The 11,679-nt window shown below is 38.9% G+C and overlaps 1 protein-coding gene across 1 annotated transcript; it reads left to right on the plus strand.

Moving 5' to 3' along the window:
- Nucleotides 1–260: 260 nt before the first annotated feature.
- LOC139854042 (protein MIZU-KUSSEI 1-like) lies at nucleotides 261–1,043 on the plus strand. Its single transcript, XM_071843369.1, has 2 exons — nucleotides 261–864; nucleotides 913–1,043. The coding sequence occupies exons 1-2, from the start codon at nucleotides 261–263 to the stop codon at nucleotides 1,041–1,043; spliced, it is 735 nt and encodes a 244-aa protein (XP_071699470.1).
- Nucleotides 1,044–11,679: the final 10,636 nt, after the last annotated feature.

Raw genomic sequence — 11,679 nt, forward strand, 5'->3', positions numbered from 1 at the left:
AAATACAAGTAGAGTTTTAAATGAATTTGGTAAGGGGGTTATATATAAAAGAAATTGATATTGATATATTGAATTGAAGTCAACTAAGTTATACACGGATAATTGGTGTTCAAGTCCGGCCATCATTATCTGTTCCTTGCTATGTTAAACCAAAAAACGTGCATCCCACACAACTCACCTTTCTACTTTCTATATACTTGAATTCGTTCCCACCTCCATTTCTTATCAATTTACTCAAATAAAGGTTTTGATTTTCATAAATGGCTGGCCAAAAGAAACCGCCGCCGGCTGTTTCATCATCACTGTCATCCTCCCGGACCCAGCCGTTATCCGGAGGAGTATCCCTTCAACCATCATCACCAAGAAAAACCCCATCAAAATCAACCAAAATCTTCCGCCGTGTTCGCTCCGTTTTCCGTTCATTCCCCATCATAACTCCAGCAGCATGTAAATTCCCAGTGTCCCTTCACAGCCAACATAAGGACAACAATCACATCCATGGTGGCACCCGAATGACCGGAACCCTATTTGGGTACCGAAAAGCACGAATCAACTTAGCAATTCAAGAAAACCCTAGGTGTTTGCCTATGCTTTTACTAGAACTCTCTATTCCAACAGGGAAACTACTACAAGAAATGGGGTTAGGGCTCGTTAGAATCGCGTTAGAATGCGAGAAACAAGGCGGGAAAACGAAGCTTGTTGATGAGCCGATATGGACAATGTATTGTAATGGTCGAAAAATGGGGTATGGTGTAAAGAGAGAGCCTACGGATGATGATTTGTATGTCATGCAATTATTGCATGCAATATCAATGGGAGCTGGAGTTCTTCCAGCTTCTGGTGGTGATAACAGTAACAATAACAGTAACAATAATAATGATGAAATTAATGTGGTCGGTGGTTCATCGACAGATGGAGAATTAACGTACATGCGTGCACATTTTGAGCGAGTGATCGGATCAAATAATTCGGAGACATATTACATGATGAATCCGGATGGTAATAGTGGTCCAGAATTGAGTATTTTCTTTGTGCGAGTTTGATTTTTATTTTTTACTTTAATTTTTATTTTTTTTAAATATAGAGGGATTTGAGATTTAATTTACATGGAAGATGGAAGATGCATATGAAGATGATAGAGTAGATCAGTATTTGATTAAAGTTTGATGTTGATTAATTCCTTTTGTTTTCATATTTATTTGTTAGAGAAATGATATGGCCACATATATTTTACAAATAAATTCTCACAAACTGAGGTGGACATCAATGTCATTTGGTAACTATCTCCATATAATTTAGGAAGGTTTTTTCTTTTAATTAAATATCTTTGACGTGAATGAATTTATACCTAATAATAATTATTAATATCTCATTTATTAAATTACGATGATATGAATTATATTCTCGCAATCGAAATTCACACGGAGTAATACCGTAATACTGTAACTTCTCATTCGCCTTCACCAACATGGTTGAATCTTCATCTTTATGTTCTTCACCAATTGAATCAGATCAATCATCTTCTTTTAGTTCTCCTTTGAATGATGATGATGATGATTATCATTCAGAAACATCAAAAACTCCCAAAATGGCAAAAATTCAGAACTTGGATGGCAAAAAATGCAGTCTTGTACTTCATCGAGTTGATGAGTTGAAGAGTGAAATAATAGGTGAAAGAATTGGCAATAGTGGCCCGCCACAAACGTGTGCTTCTAACAAGGATAACGTTAAGATTAGTAATCCTCCAGTTGAGTTGTGCGTAGAAAAGGTCGTCCACTGACTAACAGACTAAAGTCGAAGTCTGAGAAAATCGTTACAAGTACCCAGAAAAAAAACAAGGTATGTAACAATATATTGCCTTTTATTCAAAAAGTTAGTTAATGTACCTAAACTTTTAATTTTCTGCTTAATTTTGATGGTAGAAATTGCAAGATTCTGATAATAATGAACATGGTGTGGGAGTTGCAGATAATGAAACTTCAAAGAAACGTTCTAGAAAGGAGAAAGAGGTAATTTTAGAAACGTAAACTTAGATGTAAATGTGTCATTGTTATTCTATTTATTTGATATCAAGGTTAGTAGTTTTGATTGCAGGGAAATCATACCGACTGTTATGTTCCAACAAGTGATGTTGATCAAACATATTTCCGCCTAGGATAGAAACACACTTGAGTGCAATAGAAGAGGGTTTTTTTAGTTCAGCGGCGTTAACCTCCTGTCCGGATACCGTGATAACCCTAGCCGAGATGATGATCATGGGAGGGTGGCTAAGGCTGACCGCCGGCCAATAGCGGCGCCGATTGGCGGCGAAGGGGAAAAACCCTACGAGGAGTCGTAGGTAAAAACCCTAGTGAGAATGTGTCCCGATTGGGTGCCCTAATTGCTTAGATTACCCCTCTATTTATAAGAGGGAATTAGGGTTTAGGAGGAAGACTTGACCGCGGCCCATGAACCAAGCCCAATTACTCGGCCCAATGGGCTCCGCACATCATCAAGTCCCCCAAGTTCGGTGTGACATATTAATGTCATATCGAAGTTACAAATATGCCACCGCAAATAACTCATCACATAACCTGCACCGACTACGAAGTCAAATGCATAACGAATCCACATAGTAATGTGATGACGCGATGTAATAATTCCGCATGCCATGCAGTCATGAGGTGAGCGGGGGTCCGTAGGGTGAAACCCTGCACAGTACGGCCTACACATCATAACTATGCGCGACACAGCCTTGCGCATTGCAATCATGCGTGATACGACCAAATGTGACGCATGCGTGTTAAGCACAACTACTCGCGATGCATCCTTGCGCTTAACGCAATGCAGCGATGTGAGCATGCTAACTTCCACTACCATCCGCAATGCACAAAGCAGCGATGTAGCAAAAACAAAACTGAAGGGATACTGATAGTATACCATCACTCCCCCCCAGTTCGGTATGAAATGTGAAAACATGTCATGGCGAACTATAAATAAGACCACGTCAAAATGACATCCTGAAACAACTAGCTGATCGGAACTTGTAGTTGTATACAAGGCATCTCAGACTCGCGGAGTCCGATTTCAGAGTCATATTGAGGCATCCCTACCACATATTTGTGAGGGGTATCAAGTAACTATGCGCTTACGCAGCGTAATCATGGACATTTATGCATTTGATTGTAATTGCCTATCATCGCGAATTAAGACAATTCACACAATGTGCGCATAAGTTAACCAAAACTTATGCACAATTCCGGGCGCTGCGTAAAATAAACCAATATTTTAACAAAAAAGCCCGTGTGCGAGTCCGCACGAAAAAAGTTTATACTCATAAGTTACAGCATCACTTACTCTGTCACGTACTAGGGGTGCACTTAGTTGTGTGGTAAGGCAATGCTAACTAAAAACAAACCAATGTTTTTATACTTAAGAGTTTCCCAAAGTAAACCAATACTTAGGATAATTTAATATGCACAAGCAAACTAATGCTCGTATTTTAAGTCGACTTGGCAGCCTTCTAGTCTGTGTGGCGCTTGGCTAGGGGAAACCCAATTCCCTTCACCTACCGTTATATTCTAGCCTTGTAACCAAACAGGCTTCTGCCGCGCGGGGCTAGAGGACACCCCTTAAGTAGGCAGGAATCGCACAATAAACTATTGATAAAATATGTGCGAGAGATTTATTGGCATTTGAAAGTTATTATATCCGCGACGCGTTTAATCTTGCCATGAACAATAGAATTTTGAGGACAACAGAATTCCACTCTCCGGTTCGTAAACCGTAGACAATCCTAGCGGGATTGCGAGTAATGTGGGGTTTAAGGATCTTAGAATTTAACTCTCCGGTCCGGCTACCGTGAATAACCCAGATCGATATGATGATATCGATGGGGTGGTTAAATGTTAAGTCCACCATCGATAACGTTCGTTGATCGATGGCCCCGTGAGGGTTGTAGGTTACCGTCGTAAGAGACTGACCTGTTAACCCTAACCACGAATGAATGAATGATGGTTTACGTAACTTGACTATCGATTCGATAAAGTATGATCTACGTAATGTTGTGTCCTTCGTCGAATGATCGTAATCATGTGACAAACCGGGAATAACCCGTATAGCTAATCATACGGTTAAAACCCAAAAACCAATCGTGAAGACGATTCTAGGCAAGGAAGTAGGCATGAAGCCATATGAAGAAGAGGTGTATCGTGGTCGTAAAGAATATAAGCTGATAATTTGGATGATCAAGTCCAACTAGCTATATATTACCTCTTTAATGTCGCCGTATGCCAAATGAGGTGCGGTGGTCTTAAGCAACGTGTGAAATGCACAAACGAAATGTAGCCATGGGCTTACGCAGAGCCGCCGTGCGCAAAGCTAAGTGTGCAACACATATGCAACGTGTTGCACGTCGCATGAATAAACTGCGGCTATGGCCAAACACGGAACTGCCATAGCGCAATGTAAAATGCGTAAAAGTGTTTTTGGCTAAGGGTCGTCGCCAAAGGAAACAAATCATCCCACTCAGTTGAAGCCATATATCATGGTAGCCCCCATTTCAATACTACTAAGTATTTAGTGGTGTTGAAATTCAACATTAAGTTGACACCACCATCAAGGGTGATACATAAATGCGCATAGAAATTCTAATAGAAAAGAACTGTGCAAAGCATTACATAAAGAACTGCGCTTGAATGGGCGCGCAAAAGGGGCATAGAAAAGACTGCGCATTGCGTTGTGCAAAAGACCCTGCACAAATAACCGCTCAAAGAACTATGCAAGGTGCGCGAAGTAAAACTGCGGCCATGGGCTTATGCGAGGCCACCATGACGCAATGTGTGTGGATCACAGAAATTGCGGTCATGGACTTACGAGGAGCTGCCATGACGCTAAGAAAAGAGTGCAATGTGTTGCGTGTTGCAACTCGCACGAACAAATTGCAGCCATGGGCTTATGCGGAGCCGCTGAGGCGCAATGTAAGTTGATCTAAGCATGTACAATGTACAATAGAGTCGCGAGAAGCGCGAATGGTGTGCTATGCGGGATTAATGCCATAAGTGACTACGCGTAAAAGTAGTTTGGAAAGATACCGTGTATTGTTGAAGCGTGTTACGGAATATTTGCGTCATAACTCTACGCCTTTACCATAAAGAAGGTAATGAAGTGCGTCAGTCCCGACAAACTAGTATAGTCAACGACGACACAATGAAACATGAAACGGGAGCGACCCGGTGTTATATAGAGGCATAATGACGCTCCTCCTAAAGGGGAGATATTCCTAAGAACACATATTGTGTAAATGGGTCCACCCAAAATAGGTTGTACAGTAGCGCTTGACAATAGAACATGTCTTTCCCGCTAAGAGCCTAGTACCATGCTAGCCCCCATTTCAATACTACTAAAGTATTTAGTGGTGTTGAAATCCAACATTAAGTTGACACCACCTTTAGGAGCGATGAGCGGGTATGGAACAAGAATTAAAATTCTACGATTTACCATTGTAAAGTAATGGAAATGTACAAGGTATAGTGCCCAAAAGAAACTATGCAAAACACATAAACTGCAACCATGGCCTAACGCGGAGCCACCATGGTGCAAATGCAAAGTGCGCACAACACATTCAATGTGTTGCGTAATGCAAAAAAAATCTTGCGACCATGGACATGCGAAGCCGCCATGGTGCAAAGGAAAAGTGCGCGCAACACATGCAAAGTGTTGCGCAACGCACATAAAATCTTGCGACCATGGACTTATGCGAAGCCACCATGGTGCAAAGGAAAAGCGCGCAACACATGTAAAGTGTTGCGCAACGTACAAATAATCTTGCAACCATGGCCTTACGCGGAGCCGCCATGGTGCAATGCAAAGAGTGCGCACAACACATGTAAAGTGCTGCGCAACGCACAAATAATCCTGCAACCATGGCCTTACGCGGAGCAGCCATGGTGCAAATGCAACTTAGTTTTGAGGGCCTTATAAAGGGATACAATCAGGTTATGCGGTTGTAGTCAGGCTGCGTGAAAGGCCCCCCAAAGGGTTGTGATCGGGTGTTAGTAAATTATAGGATAGCCATTACAAATACGATTTGAGCTGGTTGGATTGTCATGGTACGGCCTACCATTATAACAAATGCTCTGTATAACCGAATGGTCTAATATGTTTGTACAACGAGTAAAAACGCTATCCAGAGTGATGTTAGATTTCTTATATTATAGTATTCCAATATAAGATCCTCTGTGAATTAATTATACCCAGAGATCACAATCTTTCATCTAACAAACCTTTAGTGATAAGCATAAATCTTTAATTAAGGAATCATAGATTCGCCGCATGGTACCCTTTGGATCGAATAGATCGGGCTGCGCAAGGGATGCAAACGATTTGCAAAGGATCACAAAGTCTCCTGAAAAAGCAGCAGCTAATCACCCGCTAAGGACGCTGCATGTTTACTTTATATCCTTGCCGATATATAAACATTATAAGATAAAGTTATAAGATAGATGATAGATACATTCGCCCCCATAATATAAATTATGGATTAGATCTGTTACTACTTAAAAAATAAACCAAATCATTGTTTAAGCACTATGATTTGTCCTTAAGCACTATGATCTATACTGGAGCGTATTCGCACGACATTGTTTAATATTGTTAATATGTAAAACTAATGATACCATGCGTGCAAAAAGCTGCACAAATGATCGTGCAAATGAGCGCACAAAGAGTTGTGCAAAGGATCATCCAAACGTCGTCACAAAGGACCGCGCGAAACGCTGCGCAAAGTACTGCAAAAAGAGCCTAACAGGCTCGCAAAGACGCAAAAGACTCGCATCTATTAGCCGCAAGGGCTGCGACAAATTAACCACGAAATGTGACAATTGGCCGTGAAGACTAATGCTAAATCGGCTGCAAAGTGTGCTGCGGGTTAGCTGCCAAGAGCCATGCGAATTAGCCGCGAAGGCATCTGCAAATCGTTGCATGGGGTGTTGCAATAAACTACGATCATGGACTTACGCGAAGCCGCCATGGTGCAAATGCAACGTGTACATAACACATAATAAGTGAGACACGCGTTGTACCTTGCGTAACAGGATAAACACAATATCTAACTCAACATATTGCTCGTTACAACTAGCCCTCATACCAATATATTAACTATAAAGCATAAATGCTAGATAAGGGGGTATGAGATTTTGACATATATCCTGTGTATGTTAGACGCAATATTTTCGGTGTAACCATGTGTCTTCTCACTAAAATAACATCATAATTCATTAAATATCTTCCATATATAAAATGTGGCTTAAAGTAAAGGTATACAAACCTGATAAATATTATCAATCTTTATTAATGGAATGAGAATAATCAAATCAATTAATCAACCAAATAATTCGTGAAATAATTCGTACTCGTATCATATCAATATGTTTTTTTAAACCCGAGAGACACCGACTTCCCAAATAAATCTTTGGACCCACTAATAACACAAAATAATATAACAATTGGTCCTGATTAATTTGTTTTTAATACCTCATGAATTATATAAGTCGTGCTACACACGTGACCTATAAACATATCCCCTTATGATTATATTGATGGATGAATATATATTTTTTCCATAAAAAAAAAAGATAGGTGGTGCGTAAGATTCGGTACAACCACGTATAATGTGATCTACATAAATTTTATCAGATACCCTTTCCTTGTACGAGTTGTACACATCGTTTAGCAGCTCGTACACCCGTTACTACTTTATTAGTAATTGTTACCATTATTATATTCAAAAACAACAATTAACTCATAAAGTATAGGAACGAGTGGATTAAAAAGAGTCAATAAGGGTACCTTTGATAAGAACATGCGTTTAGAAATAGCAGATAAGGAGCTCCGATTTCAGGCCACGTTGAGATGATTTCGGATCTTCCTGGATGCGCTGCAATCAGCCCGGAGTTGCTATGAAGTTGTCCATAGGCGTTACGGCATGCCCAGAGGCGATGCGGCCTACCCGAACTGCCAGTCCGGTATCGTTGTGATATATATACTCCGAAGGCGTTGCGATCTTTTGTGAGATGTTTCCACAGATTTTTCCCTTTGAAATATAAACCGGACCCTCCGACACCACCACCACCCAACTCGGTGATCCCGAATGATGAATCATGAAGTATGAAGAATGGTTGTAAAATAATGATAAAACGAACATGTAAGCATGTTAATTTGTTGTACTCCGTATAGGGTATGATCACTATCTGGTCATATGTTTCTCTTTTTTTTTTTTTTTAAACGTGAGAACCACCCATATGTAAATAAATATACACACCGTAACAAGTTGGTAACGTTTGATTATAAAAAAAACATCATGGTGTTCACGAGATCAGAAAATACACCTATTTTTATATTAAATCCGCATGTATGCATACAATTTTCAACGTGTAACCCATGACCAGATCATCATATTACTCTTAATGCATGTACTAAACCCATGTGTGTTCTGGTTAATGGATAGCCACAAACCAGGTCACATGTTAATATGTGTTTCCCGGATTTTTAACATAAGAAAATAAATGCAAACTTACAGCACCGTTCGTGTAATGGAAGGAATACAATATGTTGTATCTCTCAATGAAAGCACCAATTGATCAAGTATATTTCCGCCTAGGATAGAAACACGCTTGAGTGCAATAGAGGAGGGTTTTATTAGTTCAGCGGCATTAACCTTCGGTCCGGATACCGTGATAACCCTAGCCGAGATGATGATCTCGGGAGGGTGGCTAAGGCTGACCGCCGGCCAATAGCGGCGCCGATTGGCGGCGAAGGGGAAAAACCCTACGAGGAGTCGTAGGTAAAAACCCTAGTGAGAATGTGTCCCGATTGGGTGCCCTAATTGCTTAGATTACCCCTCTATTTATAAGAGGGAATTAGGGTTTAGGAGGAAAGATTGTCTTTTCAAAAACTTTCGATGTAATGAAAGATTGTCTTTTCAAAAACGAATGCAACGTTTGTAAAATGTATCATATAGAGGTCAAGTACCTCGCGATGTAATCAACTGTTGTGAATCGTTTATAATCGATATGGACTTCGTCCGGATAGATTAGGACGGGTCTCTACAGTTGGTATCAGAGCGGTGGTCTTAGCGAACCAGGTCTGCATTAGTGTGTATAACTGATAAGTCGTTAGGATGCATTAGTGAGTCTGGACTTCGACCGTGTCTGCATGTCAAAAGTTTTGCTTATCATTTTGTGTCGAAAATTACCTGTTTATCATTCTTAGGGAATCACTTGCTTATCACTCTTAGTCTAGACACATTTTACTGCATTGATTGCATGAATAGTGTATAGACAAAATTCATATCTTAGCGTATCTGCTACTTCATATCTTAGCGTATCTGTTACTGTAACTTTGCCTGAAATATTTCGTAGATTCCTCCGTAACTTATGGGATTTTAGTATTAAATATACATATGTAAATTATGTATTGCAGGGTACTAATCTACATCCTATAATCTATTTCTTATCGAAAATCCTTCATCTGATCGTACGAGATGAATTCCACAACCAGTTCGAGTCCCACAGATTTCGATAGCTATTCCGATAGTTATTCCGACAGCTATTCCGACATGGATATTCACCTAAATTCCGAAAGCAGTGTGACAGGAATGGATCAGCTAATCAGTCATCACCAAATCTGGAGAAATTGGGAATGGGTTCGTAATCTACTAAATCATTGGAGGCAAGAAGAAGGTGATCCTTTCCATCTACCTTATTGCCCTCTTGGCGAAGAACATGAAGCACTTACCGGCGAACCAGTCCGAAACACCATTTTCACCCTTATTTCTCGAATATCTCGCCACGATTATATTCTATCTAAAATTCTAAACCTTATTCATCCGCTTGTTCCAACCGCCAATCATCCTGGAGTAATCGAAGAAGTCAACGAATTTCGCGCTCGAGTAATCAATTTGGAGAATATGGTGCAAAACGTACCAGCTTCAGCAACATCACCGGCACCAACAGTACCATCACCACTATCAACAACAACATCCGCATCCCATGCCTCAACATCTCATTCTGTACCTCGAGTACAATCATCGTCCTACGAATTGTTCTACATCATTTATCTTCGTTCTACATGGCGATTATGTAATCTCTAAAGTTTTAGAGATTATTCATTCTAGTTCCAAACGGAAATCAAATGAGATTAATATCATATTAACTCATTAAATCCATGATTACATCTGAAGAAAATATATATGTATATATATTTTCATAAAGATTGTAATTAAAAATTCTTTCGTACAAACTATTAATGGTGAAAATATTTTAACGGGTAGGTAATACCCGAGGAATATTTAGATTTCACATTAATAAGTACACTGTACATTCTTTCAAGTCTAATTCAATATTTATTTACTATCCTATTTACAACCACCGATATACGTATCCGTTCACAGCAAAATAACCATTTTCATTCAATTTCATATTTGGATTTTGATCTATCAGAATCCAACAAGTGGCATAATGAAGAAAACATTGGACAAAATAAAATTTGTTAGAAACAAACAAATTAACCATGAGAAAATTTTTGTTAAGAATCAACGCGAACAAAATCCTAGCTAACTGTTCCTAGCTAACTGTTAATTCCGTATTACATTTATTTATCGCAATTTATTTATCGCAATTTAATTATCGCAATTCTAATTCTCGCAATTTTATTTATTGTCATTTAATTTCTGTAATTATTTCACGCACTTTAAATATCGGGACACGTATACAAGGTTTTGACATATCATATCGACACATATATATATATATTATTTGGAATCACCATAGACACTCTATATGCAGTAATGATTGAGTTCTCTATACAGGGTTGAGGTTGATTCTACAATAATATATATACTTTGAGTTGTGATCGAGTCTGAGACATGTATACGGGTCACGATATGTATTAATTAATTCAAATATTATATATTAAACTATATATGAATTATTGGACTGTTAACTGTGGACTAATAACATTGGACAATTAAAATGAATTAAAATATTGATAATAACATATGAAACTAAACATTTCTTCAAGTTTGCCACTTGATTTCATCTTAAACCTCATTTGTATCTTGACGATTATAATCTGCGTTCAAACCTTTAATAATTCTTGAAAACACCTCAATCGAGAGGATGAACCAACCGCACTTCATCTACGGAAGAAAAGATTGATGCATATAGTTATGCACCAGAAAAACTCTCGGAACCTGAGTAAACGTTTAACACGTAGCTGTGCTAATTCCTTTAGCGTTGTTATTACCGAAATTAACTTTGCAATCCCTTTCCAAAGTAGTCAATTTTGTCACAGCTTCAGCAAATCAACTTCAACCTTTCATTCGAATTAGCCTTATTATAACCTTGATATATAAGTTTGCCTTTCGTCATCGTTACCGTGGAAACGTTTATATTCCACCACATTAGCCGTAAACTTACCAACAACTTCATTGATCTTTAACTTTTCGAAAAATCATTATAATTATCGAAACTCCATCATATATACATCCGTACCTTGTAACAAAAAAAAAATTGTCATACCAATTACCGAAAATCAGCAATCAGTATTTTGAATCTCACAACGTTTCTACATCAACAGTTATACGTATACATATAACATTTATCTCTTAGAATTATGATCTTTCATTCTGAAACTCTGAAA

Source organism: Rutidosis leptorrhynchoides, chromosome 6, assembly GCF_046630445.1.
Source record: "Rutidosis leptorrhynchoides isolate AG116_Rl617_1_P2 chromosome 6, CSIRO_AGI_Rlap_v1, whole genome shotgun sequence".
In the NCBI taxonomy this organism is placed as follows: Eukaryota; Viridiplantae; Streptophyta; class Magnoliopsida; order Asterales; family Asteraceae; genus Rutidosis; species Rutidosis leptorrhynchoides.

Bases quoted from the DNA above. Each gene is read 5' to 3' on its own strand.
- LOC139854042 (XM_071843369.1), top strand. From the start codon at position 261: ATGGCTGGCCAAAAGAAACCGCCGCCGGCTGTTTCATCATCACTGTCA. The intron at 865-912 runs GTAACAATAATA...GTTCATCGACAG, and splicing joins TGATAACAGTAACAATAACA to ATGGAGAATTAACGTACATG.